This window comes from Ammospiza nelsoni, chromosome 15, assembly GCF_027579445.1.
Source record: "Ammospiza nelsoni isolate bAmmNel1 chromosome 15, bAmmNel1.pri, whole genome shotgun sequence".
NCBI lineage: Eukaryota > Metazoa > Chordata > Aves > Passeriformes > Passerellidae > Ammospiza > Ammospiza nelsoni.
Genome location: NC_080647.1, coordinates 15,427,238 through 15,446,617, shown reverse-complemented (window position 1 = coordinate 15,446,617; position 19,380 = coordinate 15,427,238). Strand labels below are relative to the sequence as shown.

Below are 19,380 nucleotides of genomic sequence, written 5' to 3'. Positions count from 1 at the left end.
AGCAATCTCACTACCACCATTACCCAAAAGGCCTTATGTCTTGTCTACTCTGGAAAATTCCCCCTTCTTCCCTCCTAATAATTTTCAGAAGTCACTGCTAGATACTACATGCTTTTCTGCATAAGTTTGTATTAAAACTTAGAAATAGTCTGAATAACCTCTGTACACCTCTTCCTGTTTGTGATAACATTGTTTTAACATTAACATTTTACATTTAACATTCATAACCCTGTTTCATATCAAATTAAATATCCATTTAACTACCCATTCGTTGCTCTGCATACCAAATCATACTTGCAGTGTTTTCAGAACTATTTGCAGTTTCACTTTATGAAATACAATTAACAAGAGCTTGTCTTAACTCTGCTTTCATGTGTGTCTATACTTACAGCATTCCCATTCCTATTTTGGTTTCAGTCCCATTTGTGTTCACCTAGTTGCCCCTTTGGTCTCTGCTCTCTACTGCATGTTTTTGTGATGGAAGCATGAGATCAGCTGGGTTCATCAACAATCAGAAAAGGACACTTACATGAGAAAGGATTATCTCCCTCTTCATCACTCCCATCATCATCATCCTCTCCATCAGACATAAGCAAGTCTTCATAGAGGACACTGGCCTGGGGCTGCTGGGCTGATCCTTCTTCTTCATCAGCAAGGTCACCATCTGCATCTTCAACCTCCTGGGTCACACAAAGAGGGATGCTGAAGATCCAGCAGCATGCTGCCACTTCTACCAGAGATTTCCCACTCTGTCCACTCTGAAGCATTCATTCCCTCATTTCCCAGTGCTAACTTTTCCAAACTGCATTTCAGAGCCTGTCTCAGGGCAGCAGGCACAACAGACAGCCCTGAAAGTCAGTACCTACACTGTGGCTGGGATTTCTGTAAATATACTCACTGGGGCTGGAGTCTTAGGCTTGCCATCATCATCCTCATCAAATCCTTCAATATCCACATCAGAGTCTTCCTCGCCCAGCCGGCCTCGCCCCTGGCGCATCTGGATGGGAACAAAAGAGCAGTGACACTGAGGGTGGCACTGCTGGACGTCACCCAGAACAGCAGTGACACTGAGGGTGGCACTGCTGGACGTCACCCAGAACAGCAGTGACACTGAGTTGGGCACTTCTGGACATCACCCAGAGCAGCAGTGACACTGAGGGTGGCACTGCTGGACATCACCCAGAGCAGCAGTGACACTGAGGGTGGCACTGCTGGACATCACCCAGAACAGCAGTGACACTGAGTTGGGCACTTCTGGACATCACCCAGAACAGCAGTGACACTGAGGGTGGCACTGCTGGACATCACCCAGAGTAGCAGTGACACTGAGGGTGGCACTGCTGGACATCACCTGGGGGTGTGAGGGACACCTGGGCCACAGAGGTGGGTGTGGAGGCACAGGAAGGGAAAGACAGAAAGGAAAATATTTGTGTATCACTCTCAGAGCAAGGATTCTTCTTCTCTTTATTGCAAGATGAGAGAGCACAGTCTCCACACACTTCTACCTGGTGTGCTCATCCTTGAATCTCCAGCCTCACAGACCAGAGTTCCTTGTTCAACTAGTTATTTCTGGAAAATAGCACTAAGTTGTGAAAAAAAATGCTTATTTTCATAATATATTTTAAAAGCATACAGCATTTCCCCCAAATCTTTTTCTGTCCCTCTCTTCCTGTTCTTTCCACAGTCCCCATGAGTCCAAGATAAAGAGGACATGCAGGATTCTGTCCCAAAGACTATAAATTACTACAGAAAGCTTGAAGACTTCCAAATCTAGAAGGCATTCACAAAGCTACAGATGGCCACAATACTACACAGAACTATTCATAACCAATCTCTGTTTGCCTGCATTGTTCAGAATAGCTCTCACCAGTCTTTCTGGTACCACCTTCAGTCTTATGGCTCCCCTCACCTTCTTCATCCTCCTGGTAATTTATTTTCATGCTCCTATTACTACACATCCTTCTGCTATTCCCTCTCCTTCAACATTTATTGTTTTGTTTAATACAGAATAAAGGCTAAGGAAAAATATTCTGTGGTTACTGTAACAAGTTCATTTCTAGTTATTTAATGCCTTTAACCTGTCTGCTTTTCCTTTTACAACTATAAGGTATCTACAGTGGCAACCATATGTTCCAAGCTCCTAATTGTCACTGGATGCAACCATAATAATCTAATTATGATCTTGTGAATGTGTAGAATATCCTTCACCATTTCCTTCTTCGGAATTAACAAGGGATTGCATATTAACCCTCTGTAGCATGAGTCACCAGGTTTCTACTTCCAGAAGCAGTGAAGTAAACAAATACCTGGCCTTAGGCAGATTATTTTGCAGCTTTTGATTCTCTATTCTTTGTTTTGCAGTGTCTCAATTCCCAGTGCTCTTTAATTTTTTTTTTTTTACTTTTGCCTCAGAGCAGTCAAAATTAAGAAAATATCATAACTTTTGGAAGGGATATCCTTCGCTGCTTGGAAAACTTGATCTTTGTTACCTGTTTCCTACAAAGTCATTGCCTCCTTTTGGTAATTTGCTCATGCAAGACAACTCCCCAACCAGATGAGAAAATGGAGGATTCTGACCTGAGCTCCTCGCTTCCCTGAGGTAGTGATGGGAGTGTCCATAGCAGACAAATTGCTTTCATCTTGATAGAATGAAGCACCATGGGATACACTGAGGGAAGTGCTGGTATCATACAAATCTGGTGGCTAAAGTATAGGTGGAAACAGGAGACAGAACATTCTCAGGCACTGAACTAAGACTGGAACATTATCTTGAGAGGCAAGACTGGGATTTCAGGACTAAATGCATCTTTCTGGCATGGTGTTCATATCATTACACACAGTTTAGTCAAAATGAGCTAATTATTCTTAAAGAAGAAATGGGGTAAATGCAATGGCTCAAAACCTCAGCTGTGAAGTTTGCCAAATAACAGATTTTAAAATAGAAGTCAGTACTTCTATACAGTGCTATTCTACGAAGGCCAAAATCACAAATGGGCTCCAAAAGGATTCAATAAATTTACAGAGAATTGACCTCTCTGCAGCTCATAAATACAATGGTCCAGGTCCAACACAAGTTTAAGGTGCCTGAAAAACCAATTCCCAGCAGCAGAGAGGGTTTGCTGTAAAAATTATCACTGCATGTTTGCATCCACCTACTTCTATTCCCTGCCACAGACAGGAGACTTGATTACATCAACCTTTGGTCTGACTCAGCATGGCCCTTTTCATTCACTTCCTTATAATGGGAATGCTGTTGCAGCCCCAAATGTTCCAATCAGAACTGGGAAAACTCTAGCACCTATGAAACAGCAAAGCTGCAGCTTCCAATCAATCCTATATAAATCTCAACTCCTAAAGGTGATGCAGGCAAGAAAAAGGGGATTTGGATAAAATGTTCCAAAAGCCAATCTGCAGTTTGCATGGAGACTGACCTCTGAAGAGTTAATGAGGAACTACATGTTAGGATTTTGATAAAGTTCCCTTACAATACACACTTCAGAGACAATACTGAAAGTCTTAAGAACAATAAAAATAATTCTTAAATTAGGGAAAACAGGCTTCCTAAGATTTAAACTGACATGTAGCACAGACAGCTCTCAACTGTATTTGCTTTTTATATCCTGGAGGCCAACCTCTGAAGACCCATATGGGGAGATAAATGTTGCCTGTCACAACTGCATTTAAAAAAGGGAACTAAAGCCAAGCAATTCCCCCAGACCTGCCATCTGTGGCAAGTTTGGGAGTGTGGGAGTGGGATTTCTGCCCAGAAGCAGAGGGAAAGGGTGGCCTTCAGGTGACAAGTTCAAGGCAGAAGCTCAGAGAGCTCTTTCCCCTTAGCAAGGACAGTTCCCTGCCCAGGCCTCCTTTCCTCTCTTCTGATCACCAGCTTGGAATAAAACAGACCAAGTAACATTGCTCTTGGGAAGGAAATCATCAGGTGAGAAAATGGCATTTTTGTCCTTCACTCTCTGATGCATTGGGGTCACCACTGATGCCATTTAATTCTTGAAATATGTCAACAAATCATTTCAATATCTCATCCCTAAAGACTCTCCTGCAGCCCAACACTTCCTATTGTCAGGAAAGTCTTTTCCCATGATACTCAGTCTCAGCATTCCCAACCAGTTGAATTTGATCATGATTTCTAGCAAATACTTTCTACCTTCCTAAAATGCTACATTTTGGGTATTTTTGTGGGGAGAGATGGACGGGAGGGCGTTAAATATTGCCCCAAACCCTCCTGTGTCCTGCTACCCTGGCTCAGCCATACAGTCTTTGTATAGTTCTTGCCTAAACAATTTTTAAACTCATTTTTTAGCTTAAAAATAATCTTTATAAGATCTTAAATTGTTCCTGAACTTCAGGCTCTTCTTTTCTGCTCTGACTTTGCTAAAATTAAATGCAACTTTCCAGATGTAATTACATCAGACTTGCAAAGAACTGAGAAATTATTGGCCTACAACTGGGCTGAACAACTGCAAATAAAGTTTTGATTTGTCTTCCTATACCCCAACATTTGCATTTTATCATTCAATTATCAAAACAGAGATCTTTCCCAAGGCCTATGAACTTTTTCAAATAAACAAAAGGCACATCTCAGACACTAGGATGACACCCCCCTGCTTTCCTAGGCAAATTCCAAAGTTAATTTTAGTTTTTATGAATTAAGTTGTCATTCCTGGTGGAAGTTTTTAACTGATGTTTTTAAAAACATCAAGCAACCCAAAATAAGAATTATTTTTTAAAAAGCTTAAGTAGCTTATAAATCTTTGCCAAACTATAAACACTGAAAAGAAACCCAGCATGAACTTGCTCTGTAACACATAGAAAATACCTGACACACACAATTGTCTTCCATAATATAATGATAAAGGTTAAAAAATGTTATTTTCCACTACAACTGCAACAAGAGATGCAGAGAATCCCAGCAATGAGGGTACAGTTGGAGTTTGCTGACCTTATTAGAGAGTTCCTTTACCCACAGCAATGAGCCTTTCCAACAATGCCACCACCAAACAGCTCCCTGGAATCCACTACATCCATCTTTTGTCCTCATGTTCTCCTTACCTGTCCACTGCTTGACTTCTGAGGGTTTCTAAATGTTACACTTGCACAGTCCTTGACCTTCCAACCCACACTCAGCTGTACCTGACTGTACACAGCTCATTGTAGACCAGTTTTACAACTTCCCTGGGAAATGTCTCTCTTTGTCTTAGGTACCTCACTCTCTGAAGCATCAGAACTGCTTCTAATATTTATTCTTAAAAAGCAGTATGTGTTAGCACACCATCCAACAACATACTCTACTAAACAACAAACTGCAGACAGATGGAGAACATGAAACAAAGAGGAAAATTGGGATCAAACACCCAGGAGACTGAAACTAAAAGGAAGTGAAAGCCTTTCTTGGTCACTTGCCTGTGGAGTGTAGGGACCAGGGGTCATAGGATCAAGACTCTCCAGATCTGCCTCCTCCAGTGCTGCTTCCTTAGCAGTAGAGATGTCTCTCTCAAGTTGAGTCAGGTGCTCATCATACTAAGAACAAAAAAGCTTGCTAAGGTTGCAGAGCAGAAAATTCAAATTGCAAATATTCCACTAAAGTTGTCCACATACCTCAGCTAAAGTCTGGTAACAGATGTTTACAATCTCCTGGGCTGTTTTTGTGTACTGGCTGTCTGACCCTGTAGCAAGAAACAAATCTCTTTATACATTCTGAGGTTTTTTCAATTCCAGCTGCCAAGACAGCAAGACAGGTTTTGGTTACACAGACCCCTAAATCCTAACTTCTTCTGAGTAAGCAGAGCTCACATTCAGCTAAAATAGCACAACCAGTTTGTTCCAGAATTAAAAGTGTGATTTAGAGGATTTAGAGGTACAACAGGAAGGTTGTACCCTGTCTGTCTCAAGGAAATTCCCAGAAACAAATCACTGGATCAGAGACGTGCACTGAGCAAGCAGAACATCCTCCCCAATGTAACTGCCCCATTCTGCACCAGATGGTAATAAAGCTCCATGTGACAGGAAAAACAGCACTGTTTAAGCATTTATTTTCTCAAGAAAGGAAAACAATCATCCGCTTTATCAATCACAGCCTCAGGCTTCAAAACACTTTGGCAGTACAGGTGCCCAGATGAATTAATGTAAGTACAAAAGGCAGCTGAAGCCTCATTTCCACCACCTACCATTGTACTTAATGCTGTTGGCAAGGATGAGGTTAACATCATCCAGGAAAGTCTCCCTGTTCTGGTATTTGTGTTTGGAGATATTCTGGAAGAGAATTGTCACCCAGTGAGTGATCAAGTCCAAACACCTCTCAAGAGACTGCTCAGCCCAAGCTGCTCACCTTGCGGATGGTCTCCAGATCCATCGGATTGGCAATCACCTTGTAGTAGTCAGGAACAAACTTCTTGTTAACTGGATGGTGGAATGGCCAAGACTGAAAAAAGAAGAAAAAAAAAAAAAAGGAAACAGACAGGTTTAGAAAGCTTCTGTGTAGAATTTTCTACAGTTTGAGATACAAATGTCATAAAACAAGTCTGCAGAATTGATTAACACTCCAAATGTATTTAAGGTGTTTATAACAAGACCTCTTGAATTCAATCATTTAGGTTCAGGAGGGACACAGAGAAAAGATCTACCAGCTGGATTTTTAACTAGGCCTGCTGATATCTATTTGACAGTAGGAACATATAATACAAATTGATAATTTTACAGAAGACTGTTCTATTTAATAGCACTGTTTTCTCCACAACCAGATCAGCATGTTTTGCACATCACACACAGTCACTCAAGATACATACATCTGGAACTGCCATCATCTTTTGAGTCACAATGTTATCCAAAATGAAGGAAAAGGCCACTTGATCATCATCATCCAGGAGAGGATTAATTGCTTTTTCTAATCGAGCCAGCTTATCTTCCTTCTGCAAAAGAAGTAGGGAAAATCAGTGGCTGACCCTAAACTAATAACTGAACTATCATGATACTCTGTCCCACAGAGACTCCCATGCACTTTTTTATGAAAACACTTGAAACTAACAGGGGGTAATAGTGAAGATATAATAGATAAGGTAACTAGAATAAGAAACAAGCATTTTTTCAGAAAGGCTCCCATGGGAACTGTTTAAAATGGTAAAAATTCAAATACCTTCTGGGGTAGGAGGAAGAACTCCCTTAATTTTCTACTACTCTCCCTAAACCCCTATGTTTTGTCTATGCACATCTATTCTCAAAGTCTTCAACCACCCCTGATCATCCCTCCCCCTCCATTCTGACCATAGCACATTGACAGAACTTGCCTCTTTTAGCTTTTCATCACACAGGTCGAGCATGGACTGGGATATCTGTGTCAGTGAGTGCTTTGGCCCTGCAAACACACACAAAAAAAAATGGATCTTACTTATTAGGATAAATCAGGGATTTAACTGTCAAAATAATAAAGGAAGCAGCAAAGACACAAACTCAGTGCTGTTAGTGTCACCCTCAATGCTGCACAGTCTAGACAGACTCAGTGCAGCTGGGAGGTTTTTCTGTCAAATTAGTATATTTTGGACAAAGACATTTCTATCAGCAGTCAGAATAAAGCCAATGAATCAGCACTTTTCCCCAGCAGATACATGCTCTACCACAGAATATATGCTTTTATTTTAAACTAGCTTTCTTTCATTTTTAAAACTAGTTTCCTGACCTTCCCAAATAGGGAAAAAGTTTATTGCAACCGAGAATAAAATATATAAAATCATGACAGCAAACTCTACTCAAAGCTGCATGCTCCAAGGCACTGCCTTCAAAGGGTGTGAACTATTCCTATTAGCATTGAAAGATTCATTCAATAAAGCATAATAATGTAATCTAACTCAAAGCTGCATGCTCCAAGGCACTGCCTTTAATGGGTGTGAACTATTCCTATTTGGATTGAAAGATTCATTCAATAAAGCATAATAATGTAATCTACTGAAAACAATATTTTACTTCGCTATGAAGGAGGTAGGCAGGACTTGAAACATGCAGAAGTCTTCAGTCATTGAGTCATTCCAAGACACAAACCCATAACTGAACTTCAATTACCACATCACAGTCAGCATTTAGTTGTTGCTACATGCTACATTCACTTCTTTCTTATTAATTAATTAGTTTACTAACATTAATATAATCTTTCAGGTATATCTGGAAAAATATACGTTCACTATTGCCATCTGGAAGAGAATTTGCTCTGCTTTTATGTTGCTTTTGTTGACTCTAAAAGTTCCACAGCTCATCCACAGGATTTCCCTGTGTTTTTACCATTGTAAGTGGCACTGTTCTTCACAATGAGCTCCAGGTGCTCCCTGAACTCCTCCCGAGATGGGTACTGCCTCTTACGGACGTTTTCACGCAGGGTTTGTAAATCCATGGGCCGAGTAATGATCTTGTAATAATCTTTGACAACTTTTGGATTTACAGGAGTGTGGAAGGGGTATGTCTGAGGAGGAAAAGAAACAAATGGTTATTAGCACAGTTAATCTCAGTTTAACCTCCACAGTTAAACAGGCACTAATGTATAAAACCTTTACACAAACCGTTTCCTGCACCAGGGAAAACACAATAAAAAACAGTGTTTGCCATCAACCCCATGATGGCAAACACTTTCTTACATGCAATATTTTCTAATATCACTATAAGAAGGAAAATCTCACTGAGAATTTGTGGTATTTTCAATTGCAGCACAGAAGTTGAGAAACTGAACTTTTAAATTCTCATTTCAACTCAAATATTCCATTTAATCTTTTTATTTTGCAAGTTTCTGGCAAAGTCTGGTCAGAAAAGAGTGAAGGACAGATCTTCTCCAGTACCACATATACAAAAGCATTACACACTGCTACATTTCATTCATCTTGTGCTGGTTTTGTTGAAAAAAAATTTTAAAAATATCACATATGAGCTTTTAACATGTACCTACAAAACCAGCCAAATTCTGGTGTCTACAACACATACCCTACTTCAACCATATTGCTTGAGATGCAGGATTTATGTGTCCTAGCTCAAACTTACATTGGGAAGATCCCTGATGTCATTGATGATGCCCTCCAAGATGGATGAGAGTGTCACCATGGGATCTGTTCTCCGCCGGTGGATGGATTTATGGGGACGCTGAAAAATCAGAGGCAGAAAAATGAAGGCAGTCCCAAGATGCAAAACATTTACTCACAGAAATCCTAGACAATTTAGCTTATTAATTTTCTGGGCAGGCACGAGGAGGTTGCACAGGAGCAGTTAGGGCCTGGCCAGCTGGTACAAACAGAAATGGAGGTGCTGCAATCAGCTCAGCAACTCTTCACTCACGTTGAGATAATCACAGTGCACCGTTGTCCCTACGCGACGCTTCTTCTTCGGAGGAAGCTGCTGCTTGGGAAACTTCAGGACCAGGGATTTCCTGCGGACCTCATCAGCACTAGGCACAAACAAAAAAGCACAATACTTCCTCCAGCCCTCATGTAAATCAAGATCATTTGTCCCCCAGTATTGGTTTTGGTTCCATCCCCCATAATAACTAATGCTTAATGGAAATTCTGTACTAACAGTTTATGTAAATCCCTGTCACTTTATGTGATTAATACACATATGAGTATTCTGCATTAAGCTCTACATTGTTTATTCTTATTATCCCCACCAGTATCTCTGCTTTTTCCCTTACCTCTCAATCAGTTGTTTTCCCAGGACAATTTTCGTTCCTTCAACTTTGATGAGTTCTTCATTGTCATTGTGAATGACTGTTTTTTCCAGCTCTTCCTCCTGCTCTTCTGTCATTGCAACAGGATTAGAAGGTGGGGCATTTGTTTGGTAGTAAAGAGGGCAGAACTTATTAGTCCTCATGTGCCCAATTGCACCACATGCTCCACATTTTAGCTGCAAAAATAGAAGGTGATGGATCAGAATTTACAAATGGGCTTCCAGTTTTGAGGCAAGGCATCATTAAAATTCCCCCAGTGAGATCTTTAGTACATCACTAGAACACAAAATTTCTCCAGTAGCCAGAACCTGTATGGAATGCTTACTTTCAAGTCTGGACGCTCTTTCATTTTCTTGGGCTTCTTTTCTGGAGGGCCTTTGAGTTTCTCCTTCTCTTGGTTCCGCTTTAGCCTCCGTAGCTGCTCCTGGATCCTGCGCCGCTCCTTTCGCATCTCCTCACGGTGCTGCTCATCAAACAGAGCAAACTTCCGTCTGGGTGGGGGGAAAAACCACAGAAATTTTCCAGCCTAGCTCATGATTTGCCAGGTACTCTTCTGTCAGCTCAAAGTTTGTGACACTCTCCAAAGGGACAGCCATTAAACCTCTTTCTCTCCACAATTACTGCGCCGGGCTTCTACATTCAATTCTACATTTCTTCATGCTGTCAATGGAATAAAATAAGCCTGCAGGCAAAGTTAAGAGACAGGAGAAGGAGAGCAGGAAGGCCTTACATGAACTCCTCGTCCTTGGTGGTCCGTATGCGGCAGTAGGCGTCGATGACCGCGGGTTTCCGCACCGTCTCACACCGCACGTACTCCTTGCCCTCCTCGTCCCTGAACGTGCGGTAGATCTTCAGGCGCCGGCCCGTGGCAGAGGAATTCAGGCTGGTCACAGAGGCAGTGTCATCATCCTTATGAGAGTTTGCTGAGGCTGCTGAAGCTGTTGGCACAAGAAAATGCTTTATTTGCTTCTAATATTTTTCCACATTGTAGAAATACCATTGTTTAAATACAGCAGATAGTTTTGGCTTAAAAGCTTCCAAGACACCCACTCAGGAAAACCTAATAGCAGTCTTTCCTTGCTTGTTCATGTTCTCTTATGATGACATGAAATCCAGCTGAAACAAAGATACCTAATTATCCACATAGATTACAAAGCCAGAAAGAACAGCTACAGTCAACAAGGAGCCACAGGTACAACCTGCAATGCAATTGCATCTGGCCCTGCAGATGGATTAGTTACGGTGCTTTTCATCATAGGTATGGTTATTGAGGGTCAAGAATTATCCAGTTTTCCAAGGAGTGCTCCAACCAGTGTGTCAAGTAAGCACAGAATCTTTCCAGCACCATTCATAATTCAGGTTGAAAGGTTTTGTACAAAGTAACACTGGATATCTTTCATGAGGTAATAATCATCAAAAATCTTCCACATTTGCCTTATAAATTATTCCGGTAACTATTTATTAGTGATTTATTCCCAGTTTGAGAATAGGTGGCAACAATAACATTGACTCAGATGCAGAGCTCAGCTTTGCTCACACACATTCTACAAGTAACAATGGTCATGGGCACCTTCATGAAGTTCATTCACAGGCCAAATGTTTTACCAGCCAGTCAGGGACATGTCAAGTTCTCTGTTGGAATGCACTGAAAACAAGCACATCTCCAGGAGATCCAAATCTGGCAGCTGCCCAATTTACCTCCAAACATGCTGCCACAGCACACAGTGTAACAGACACTGCTATCAGCCTGCAGACTGTGTCTGCTTCACACACAGAGCTGTGTGTACACAGAAGATCCAACTACACAACCGTAAGATGATTGCAGGAACTATGTGTGAAGACATCTTGAGAAAAATACTGAAAAAAACCAGCTCCCCACTCAAAATAAAATAAAAAAAAGAAACTTCGGCAGGAAGCAGCAGTGACTATCTAAAGAAATACCAGAGTAAGTTTATAGTTCAAAATAAACAAAAGATATGACGCAAAGAATACACTTCACATGCACTTTCAGACACTAAGTGCTCAAGAGAAGGAAGAACCCCCAGAGAGGGAAAAGCCCCAGATAAGCATGTTTATACATTCTCCCTGTAAGGAATCCACACTCTTGAGTGGCCAGATCAGCACACTTTGCAGCCTGATATAAAGTCCTGCATCCCTTCCCAGGCATAATTCTGGTGGTTGCAGTTACTTACACAGCCCCTTTTTGTCTCTCCTGTCCTTTTTGCCCCTATCTTTGTCATTGTCTTCTCCCAGGAGCATCCTTTGCAATTCCTTCCGTTCCTGCTCTTCTCTCTCCCGAGAGAGCTGAGAACTAGTTTTCTTGTTCTGTAACATATTCTCAATATTCTTTCCCATCTCTTCAAAGTCACTGTCTTCAGCTGAACTGCTATCTGTGTCTGTTGACAGGATCTCAGTGGATTCCAGAACCCTGAAATAGGAAGCATCCTAAAAGTCAGTGAATGTGGCCCTCCCAAATTAAAAAAAAACCTCAGTCTGTTACTTTCCCAGAAATACAAAGGTAAAAATGATGCAAAGATTTGAGAATTAATGATACAAATCACTACTACAACGGGCATAACATATTTCCTTCTCAGTCCTCCTTTTAACCCCTGCTAAAAGAGCAACTGTTTCAAGACAATCTTTTCCAAATAGTTGATCTCTTCTTCATTAACAATACCTTATCCCCTCATCACTCAAGTCTCAGACCAGAACAAGGAGTAATCATGAATTTTGGCAGTTCTAAGAATAGGACATAGAATTGGTACCTGCTACCCAAGAGAGAGATGGCAAATTGTTCATAACAGGAAAGGGAAAGGGAAAGGGAAAGGGAAAGGGAAAGGGAAAGGGAAAGGGAAAGGGAAAGGGAAAGTCATGAACTACTGATGTGTGGAACTGCAGAACACCTCATGTTGTGACTCTGCAACACATTCTAACTTTCCAAAAGGTCTGTGACAACAAGGGTTTCTATTATTCTGAGGGTTTCTATTAACAGCCAAAGGCCTCTTTCTTAGTGTTGTATTGCATGAGCCAAACAAGTTGAATGAACACCTACACCACCACATATCAGTGAGCCCCAGACATGCACAGAGCTGGACTTTTGAGGTGGGGACAGGGTGGGGTCCAAGGCTGTGAACATCAGATAAGAACGCACTTATTTTGTAAGTCGAAGATGCGCTGACACTCTTCTTTGTATCTCTCCTGATGCTCTGCCACAGAGAACCGAGAGCCACGGGCAAATTTGCTCATGGGGCCCTCCCCTGAGCGTGCCTGCTCTGTGGACATGGTACGGACCACGTCGATCACCTCCCACCGGGACAGCTTCTTTATCTGCAAACAGGAAGGCAAGGAGTGGTTCTAGAGACACACAGCTGAGGCACCTGGCTGTGGATCTCAATCCTCTCCATGAGGTCAAAGTAGAAATTTATACATCCCTTCCACCATCAGCTGCTAAAGCCTTAGTGAAGCATGCAGCCTGCCCTGGGCTCACACTCACCTCCTCCTCAGGCACTCCAAATTTCCGCAGAAGCTGTTTGGCATTTTTGAGGGAAAGCCGGCGCAGATCTGCGTCTGTGCCAGTCACTGTCTTCTTCACTGGCTGAGGCTCTTTATCGTCCTGTTCAGAGGAATATTCAGCCCATTAATGTTAAAGGAGACTTTCCTAGGCTCATCTGGTATTTTCTCTTCCTGATGTCCCTTATTTAGTTCACTTCTCCCACATGACTTCCCAGCTATTGCTCCTTGGGAACTATACCTTCTGCTGGGTTGGTTTGTTTGGAATCTTGACATAAGAAAATCCTTCCCCACAACCAGTGGGATCTGCAACACCAGTCACTTCTAGGAGGCACTTGCCCTTCATGGCAGCAATGAAGGCTCGTGTGGTGTTCCAGGGAGCTGTGCGCACCTGTCAGCGAGAAAATAAACAATCACAACCCTGTTACAGTCCAAGCTTTTATTTTGCAATTCTCCCAGTCATACTGAGAACTTTTCATCTGACACAATGAGGGTGAATTTCTCCTCTTGATCCTTCAGCTGCCCTGATAACACTTCAATGAATAATTGAAATGCTAAGGAACTCACAAAAAGGCATTTAAGGTAAAAAAAAGCCTAATCCTGGAAAGGACCTGCAAGAACAATCACCAAAGACAGGTATGAGCTGCCAGCAGAAGTTCCCAAAAAAAGCTGTGTGAACATTGAAAGCACTGAATCAGACTTTAAATATGTCCTTTAAATACAAGGACCTCATTTTTCTCCTGCCATTTAAATTTATATACTGGTGTACACACTCATGCATCACTCTGATGATACCTCATCATCAATCTTCATTTGGAAATCCTCTTCATTCTCCTCTTCTGGAGCAAAGAAGGATTTCTCCCCATAACCTGCATCCTGCAGAGAAATGTTAGGGAAAAAATGAGAACCTGAAGTTTTAAAAAGGTTACTGCAGACAGATCTAGAAGTCATGAAGACTTGCCATGCTGAACAAGCAAACTTACACAGACAGTTGCCTGCAAGATTCACAGTGATCAAGAGTAGCAGAGATGTCAAACTGCCCAGTATTTTGACAAACTCCATATATAACAGTGCATTCAAATAAAAAAAAAATATTCAGTGTCTCTTACAGCCACCTGCTGGTCACTTTCAGCTGTAGAGCGCCAGGTATAAACATAAGCCCTTTCCTGTACTTTCCCTTTGGTGCTTTTGAGCTAATTCAATGTTGAGATAATAGGTGGTAAGAATACAATGTTTCTCTCTTTAAAACTTAATTCCCTTTTATGCAGCAGTAAACTTAGCAAGTGACACAACAGTCAGGGACCTACCTTGCCTACTTTATAGCAGAATTAGCTTGAGAGAGGAGGTGTTACCTAGGCTCACCCCTCCCAGGGTGCCAGGAATTTGCCTTAGATTTAGCAGGATTTACCTTGAGCCGCTGCTCGGCTGCAATCATGCTGTAATAGGCACAGCACTGCTCTGGGGACACCATGGCTCGGATCTCTTCCTCTGTTGGCAACCTGAAATCCGGCTTTAAAACCCACCAGTTTGAGTCCATTCCTGAAAAATGCACAGGTCAAACACTGAGTGGTTTCCCACATGCTGGATGCCATCACAGTCCCAGCTTGCATTTGCATGTATTTGCTTGCAAAACACAACACAACACAGCCACACAGAGAGGGAATGTGTTTGTATTGTGTCTTTAATGAGTAAAGGGTTATTAAAAATGCCCAAAGGGTTATTAAAAATGTCTAAACTTGTGACCAGTGTCTACTGTCACTATTCTAGTGACTACTAAATGTAGTCACTTCTCACCATCAAGCACACTTGTGTCAAAAGAAAGCGCACATTCTTAAAAACTGGAACAAACAGCACCCCTGTCAGATTACAGTTCTACAAGCTTTCAAGAATGGTTTATCAGGAGATGTTCTCTCTTTGTGCTGTGTTGGGAGCTCCAGGAGCAGCACAGGATGGCTGCCCACCCAAGAAAACCCCTCAGTACCTGTGCGTTTGAAATCGGCGCAGAGCTTCAGGCGCTTGCGGATGCTGCTCTCGGAGTGCGAGGGAAAAGCCTTCTTGATGTCCTCCATGCGGATCCTCCGTGGACGGTCCCTGCTCTTCCAGAAGAGCCTGTAGATAAAAACCTACAAAACAACACCCATTTGTCCAAAGAAACAATAAACCAGCTTGTACAGACAGTACACACGATGTTTCTGGTGTCTGCTCCAGATTTGCTACTTAAAAACAACTGTTTCTCATAAATTTACTCAGTGAAGTTTTCCAAGCTGTGTGTCTGCTTCAGGTTCAGCTGCTTTTGAGAATGAGACGTGGAAAAAGTATATGTCTTGAAAATTCATTTTATCACATTAGAAACAGTCATGCTTTAGTACAGCATGAATAACCAAAGGGCTAAAGAACTCAAAAAAAAGGTATTTAAGGTAAAAAATGTCTAATCCTGGAAAGGACCTGCAAGAACAATCACCAAGAACAGGTATGAGCTGCTCTGCAAATACCTTGAGTTATAATTTTGAATTTAATTGACAGTAAATTACTAGAAATTTCTCCAAAATCTGAATTGGGGGATAATTATTGAGTGTTCATAGATCATCCTAAAGCTCAACCACAACAAGACCTATGAAGCAACTATTTCTGTGCTGTTTGATAGCACAGTGATAAGCTTCCTTAACTGATTCTTAGTAAAACCCATAAGTGACATTTTACACAGCACAAGCACTTCAAAACCCAGTCTAATTTGTTCCGTTTGTACACTTACATATAATTTTGTGACCTTTTATTCTGGTAATAAAAAGCCTTTATCATTTACTTATAAGACAGGATGCCATTAAAACAGAAGAGACAGGCTATAAATCTTTGGTTAAATGAAAACCAAAATGGCCTGACTGGTTAACATCCAATTCTTACAGTGCTCTCATCTGACAAGAAAACAAACAAACAAAAAAAGAGAGTCACAGCAGGACAATGAGATCCTCAAATCAAGACTGTCCCAAGGTCCAAGCCTATGCCATTGGCTTGCCCCAAAGACCCCCCCAGATCCCCAAATAATCTCCTATCACAAACCTGCAGGAAGTCTCTGATATGTGTGTTAGCTCGCTTAGAGTTGGGCCCAGGTACTTCATAGAGTGGGCACTCCTGCCCAACTACAAAAATATCCACCAGTTCTCGAATGTAGTAACCTTGGCGTGTCCTGATGATCAGGAAATCTGTTTCAGGCATCTTATGTAAATAGATGGGGGCCCTGAAAAGATTGTTTTCAAATGCCTGTTAAGAGAAACAAATCAAAGTTCAGAAGTTTTGATCAAATCTTCTGTGATACAATCTACAAAAAAGATCTTAAAGACCAAAACAACACCCCAAGGTTCATTGCAATGGTACGCCATTATTTATATCACAGTATATGTAGATGTGCAGGGACTAGTCAAGGCTGAAGAACAAAAGCTTAAGAAACACTAGAACAAATGCAGAGATTGAAGGGCTCTTTGGACATTTGGAGGTACTTCAGGTCCTTTAAGGAGGCACTTTCAATAAAAGGCAGAAAGAACACATCTGCAAAAGGGTACAATAACCATAGAAACCAGCCAAACACACAATTAGCATTGTTAGTTCTGTGATAACTCTCTAATGTGAACCTTCACCTTACCTTTATCCTGTGGTACAGAATGGAAGAATTATTGCTGCAGCAAGAGCAACTAGCATTAACTGAAATCCATTTATATTTACATTAATGGATTATTAGCCAGGTGGTCCTTGTAACATTCTTAATTCCTCTCCCCATCTCAAATGTATGTATTTTAACAGCAGAGAGAGGCTCATAAAAGCACAAGTCTGTACACCTGACTAGTAAGTGGCATCCAAAAACTAGAAGTGTAATTCTCAGAAGGTACACATAAAATCCTGGACTGTGAGAAATCCATGTTTCTATCCCCTCCAACACCTATTTATTGAGCTTCTCAGCATTCAAGCAGCTTTGGTTTTGCCCTCAGTCCTCTCTAACACTATTTCTAATACCATTACTAAGCAAAACAGCAAAGATTCACTTCCTGCAATTCTTGTAACTCTTACAATAACTTTAAAAAGCACGCAACAGAGATTAAAAAAAAAAAAAGCTAGGAATAGAATTACTAATAGTAATTACTATTACTAGTAAGCAAAGAGATATAAACTGGAATTCAAAAGGAAGTTGGTGGGTTTTTTGGAAGCTGAGCATTATTTGTGATTGAATAAATAGGGCTTGTAAAAGTTACTCTGCCTATTATGCCATGTCCAACTTATCAGTCTTTTAAATGTAAAAACCTCATTTCTCACCTGCAGTAATTGGCCTGGATGCAGAGAACCCAGGAAGGGAGAAGTGTGACAATAAACAGTCTCTCCATATTTACAGTCTGGAGCTCCTGGATCTTTGCCAGGTTTCTGGAAGGTGCAATGGAAGCGCTGTTAGCTCTCAGTGAGAGGCAGAGGGAAATCACTATCCAAGAGCAGAATCTGATACTCACCCTCTTGTAGTAATTTTTAATCTTTGTTGCCATGCCAACCTGCATCATCAGAGGGGCGTTCTCCTCACTGTACTCAGCCAGGATGAGATCTCCATCCTTGCCAGTGAGGTCCTGGGGTGTGCGCATGAAGAACATCTCCCCCCCGCCGGAGGCCTGGCGCTCCTGCTCCCGCATCTGCGCCGGGGACAGGGGACAGTGTCACCAGAACAGCTCACCCAGCTGCCCAGGGGCCACACAGACAGGAACAACTGGACCTTGGCTTTCTTCTTGATGTGCTTCAGCAGAGGCTGCACAGCGTGGGGCCCGGGCTGGGACAAGGCACCAAAGGAGTATTTCTTCAGGGGAGGCCGATGGAACTGCCGCAGCTTCATGGGACCCATGTGGGTGGGGAAGAATGGCTGGCGCAGCTCCACTGCTGGGATGGAGTGCTGGTACAGAACAAAGCTGTGCTAAGAGACATGCACCACCTCAAAAGTAAAACCATCATCTTATCCTGTTAAACCTTAAATAAGAGAGCCCAGGGATATTTTTAGGTTTCCTAGCAGAAGTACAAGTGCATTGAAATTCACTTGTCATCATAAATGTTGACTTTTGACAGAAAAGTCCTTACTTCCATATAAAGATCTTTCCTTTGCATACAGGGATGACTTCAATTTTACCATTTCAAATGGTACCCAATGGTGGGATCTTTTTACTAATCAGGAATTACATATATAACCATTATTTGGTGGGGAGAAATTCATTTGGAATAACATACAGTTTTCCCATTACAGAAGATGCTGGAGTTAGATGAGGTTTTACAAGTCACTGAATTCCACAAAGAAAGAAGAAAAAAACTATCATCTCCTCACCTAGGCCTAGTGAGCAGTAATTCATATTCACCAGTAACTAAATTAATTTTATAATATTCAGACTAAGACACACAGTAGCAGCAGAAGTACAAACTGCACCTCCTTCTCCCCTCCCACTATTGGTTTACAAAGAATACTACATAACAAGACACCAAACAAAAGCATGGTGAGTAGGACACAGGAAGATCAAGCAACTAAACCTCAGTTTGATAGGGCAATCAATAAAAATTAGTTCAAACTCCTAATTTTAATTGAGCATTAAAAATATCTTTCATGAACACTTAACTGACCTGTTGTAATCTAAATTCTGTTTTTCTAAAATCTTCAGTCCTACCCTCAGCTAGAAACCTCCTACCAAGGCACTCAAGCTCTCTCACTCACAGTGAAGACTATTGTGACTACCTGGATGATGTTTCCTCCAAAGGTTCCTCGAAGTCCCTGCTGTTTGGGGTAGTAAAACTCATCATTGGAGAGGTTCCAGGGATCCTTCACCTCTGGCTGAGACATGTTCTAATTCAATTTTAAACACAGAAAGATGTCAAAAAAACCAACAAATCTCACTCCCTCCTCATCATTCCTAACCCTGGAGATGATGCTAAAGATTATGCTGACCTGCTGTGGTTCTTCCTTGATGACACCTGTTTTTCCCAACAGGATCCGACTCTTCTTTAGAGAAGATTCTTTCTTGTTCTCCTTGGATGGAGAGTTCAAAGTCATCTCTTCCTTTTCATCAGGAATTTCTAAAAGCACAAGTTTACATCCCTACCTTCCCTCTTCAAACCAACATGCATGCAAGTCAAATTAAGACAGTCACTCCTAA

The 19,380-nt window shown here is 41.6% G+C and overlaps 1 protein-coding gene across 3 annotated transcripts in view; it reads right to left on the bottom strand.

Moving 5' to 3' along the window:
* Positions 1-19,380, bottom strand: part of TAF1 (TATA-box binding protein associated factor 1) — a 30,006-nt gene that overhangs the window by 2,272 nt on the left and 8,354 nt on the right. For 2 of the 3 annotated variants that reach the window (XM_059483066.1, XM_059483067.1), the window contains 27 exons: positions 19,173-19,300; positions 18,963-19,070; positions 17,964-18,137; positions 17,710-17,883; positions 17,522-17,626; positions 16,277-16,477; positions 15,201-15,342; positions 14,628-14,758; positions 14,015-14,095; positions 13,461-13,610; positions 13,203-13,322; positions 12,861-13,036; positions 11,902-12,137; positions 10,440-10,647; positions 10,035-10,200; positions 9,674-9,885; positions 9,322-9,430; positions 9,031-9,129; positions 8,284-8,461; positions 7,299-7,366; positions 6,801-6,923; positions 6,344-6,436; positions 6,183-6,267; positions 5,614-5,681; positions 5,419-5,535; positions 899-997; positions 530-680 (listed from right to left, as the gene is read on the bottom strand). In XM_059483066.1, the coding sequence (XP_059339049.1) occupies positions 530-680; positions 899-997; positions 5,419-5,535; positions 5,614-5,681; positions 6,183-6,267; positions 6,344-6,436; positions 6,801-6,923; positions 7,299-7,366; positions 8,284-8,461; positions 9,031-9,129; positions 9,322-9,430; positions 9,674-9,885; positions 10,035-10,200; positions 10,440-10,647; positions 11,902-12,137; positions 12,861-13,036; positions 13,203-13,322; positions 13,461-13,610; positions 14,015-14,095; positions 14,628-14,758; positions 15,201-15,342; positions 16,277-16,477; positions 17,522-17,626; positions 17,710-17,883; positions 17,964-18,137; positions 18,963-19,070; positions 19,173-19,300 (3,702 nt within the window). Of the gene's footprint in view, positions 1-529; positions 681-898; positions 998-2,577; positions 2,704-5,418; positions 5,536-5,613; positions 5,682-6,182; positions 6,268-6,343; positions 6,437-6,800; positions 6,924-7,298; positions 7,367-8,283; positions 8,462-9,030; positions 9,130-9,321; positions 9,431-9,673; positions 9,886-10,034; positions 10,201-10,439; positions 10,648-11,901; positions 12,138-12,860; positions 13,037-13,202; positions 13,323-13,460; positions 13,611-14,014; positions 14,096-14,627; positions 14,759-15,200; positions 15,343-16,276; positions 16,478-17,521; positions 17,627-17,709; positions 17,884-17,963; positions 18,138-18,962; positions 19,071-19,172; positions 19,301-19,380 lie in introns of all 3 variants that reach the window. The other variant, XM_059483068.1, reaches the window with a different exon arrangement.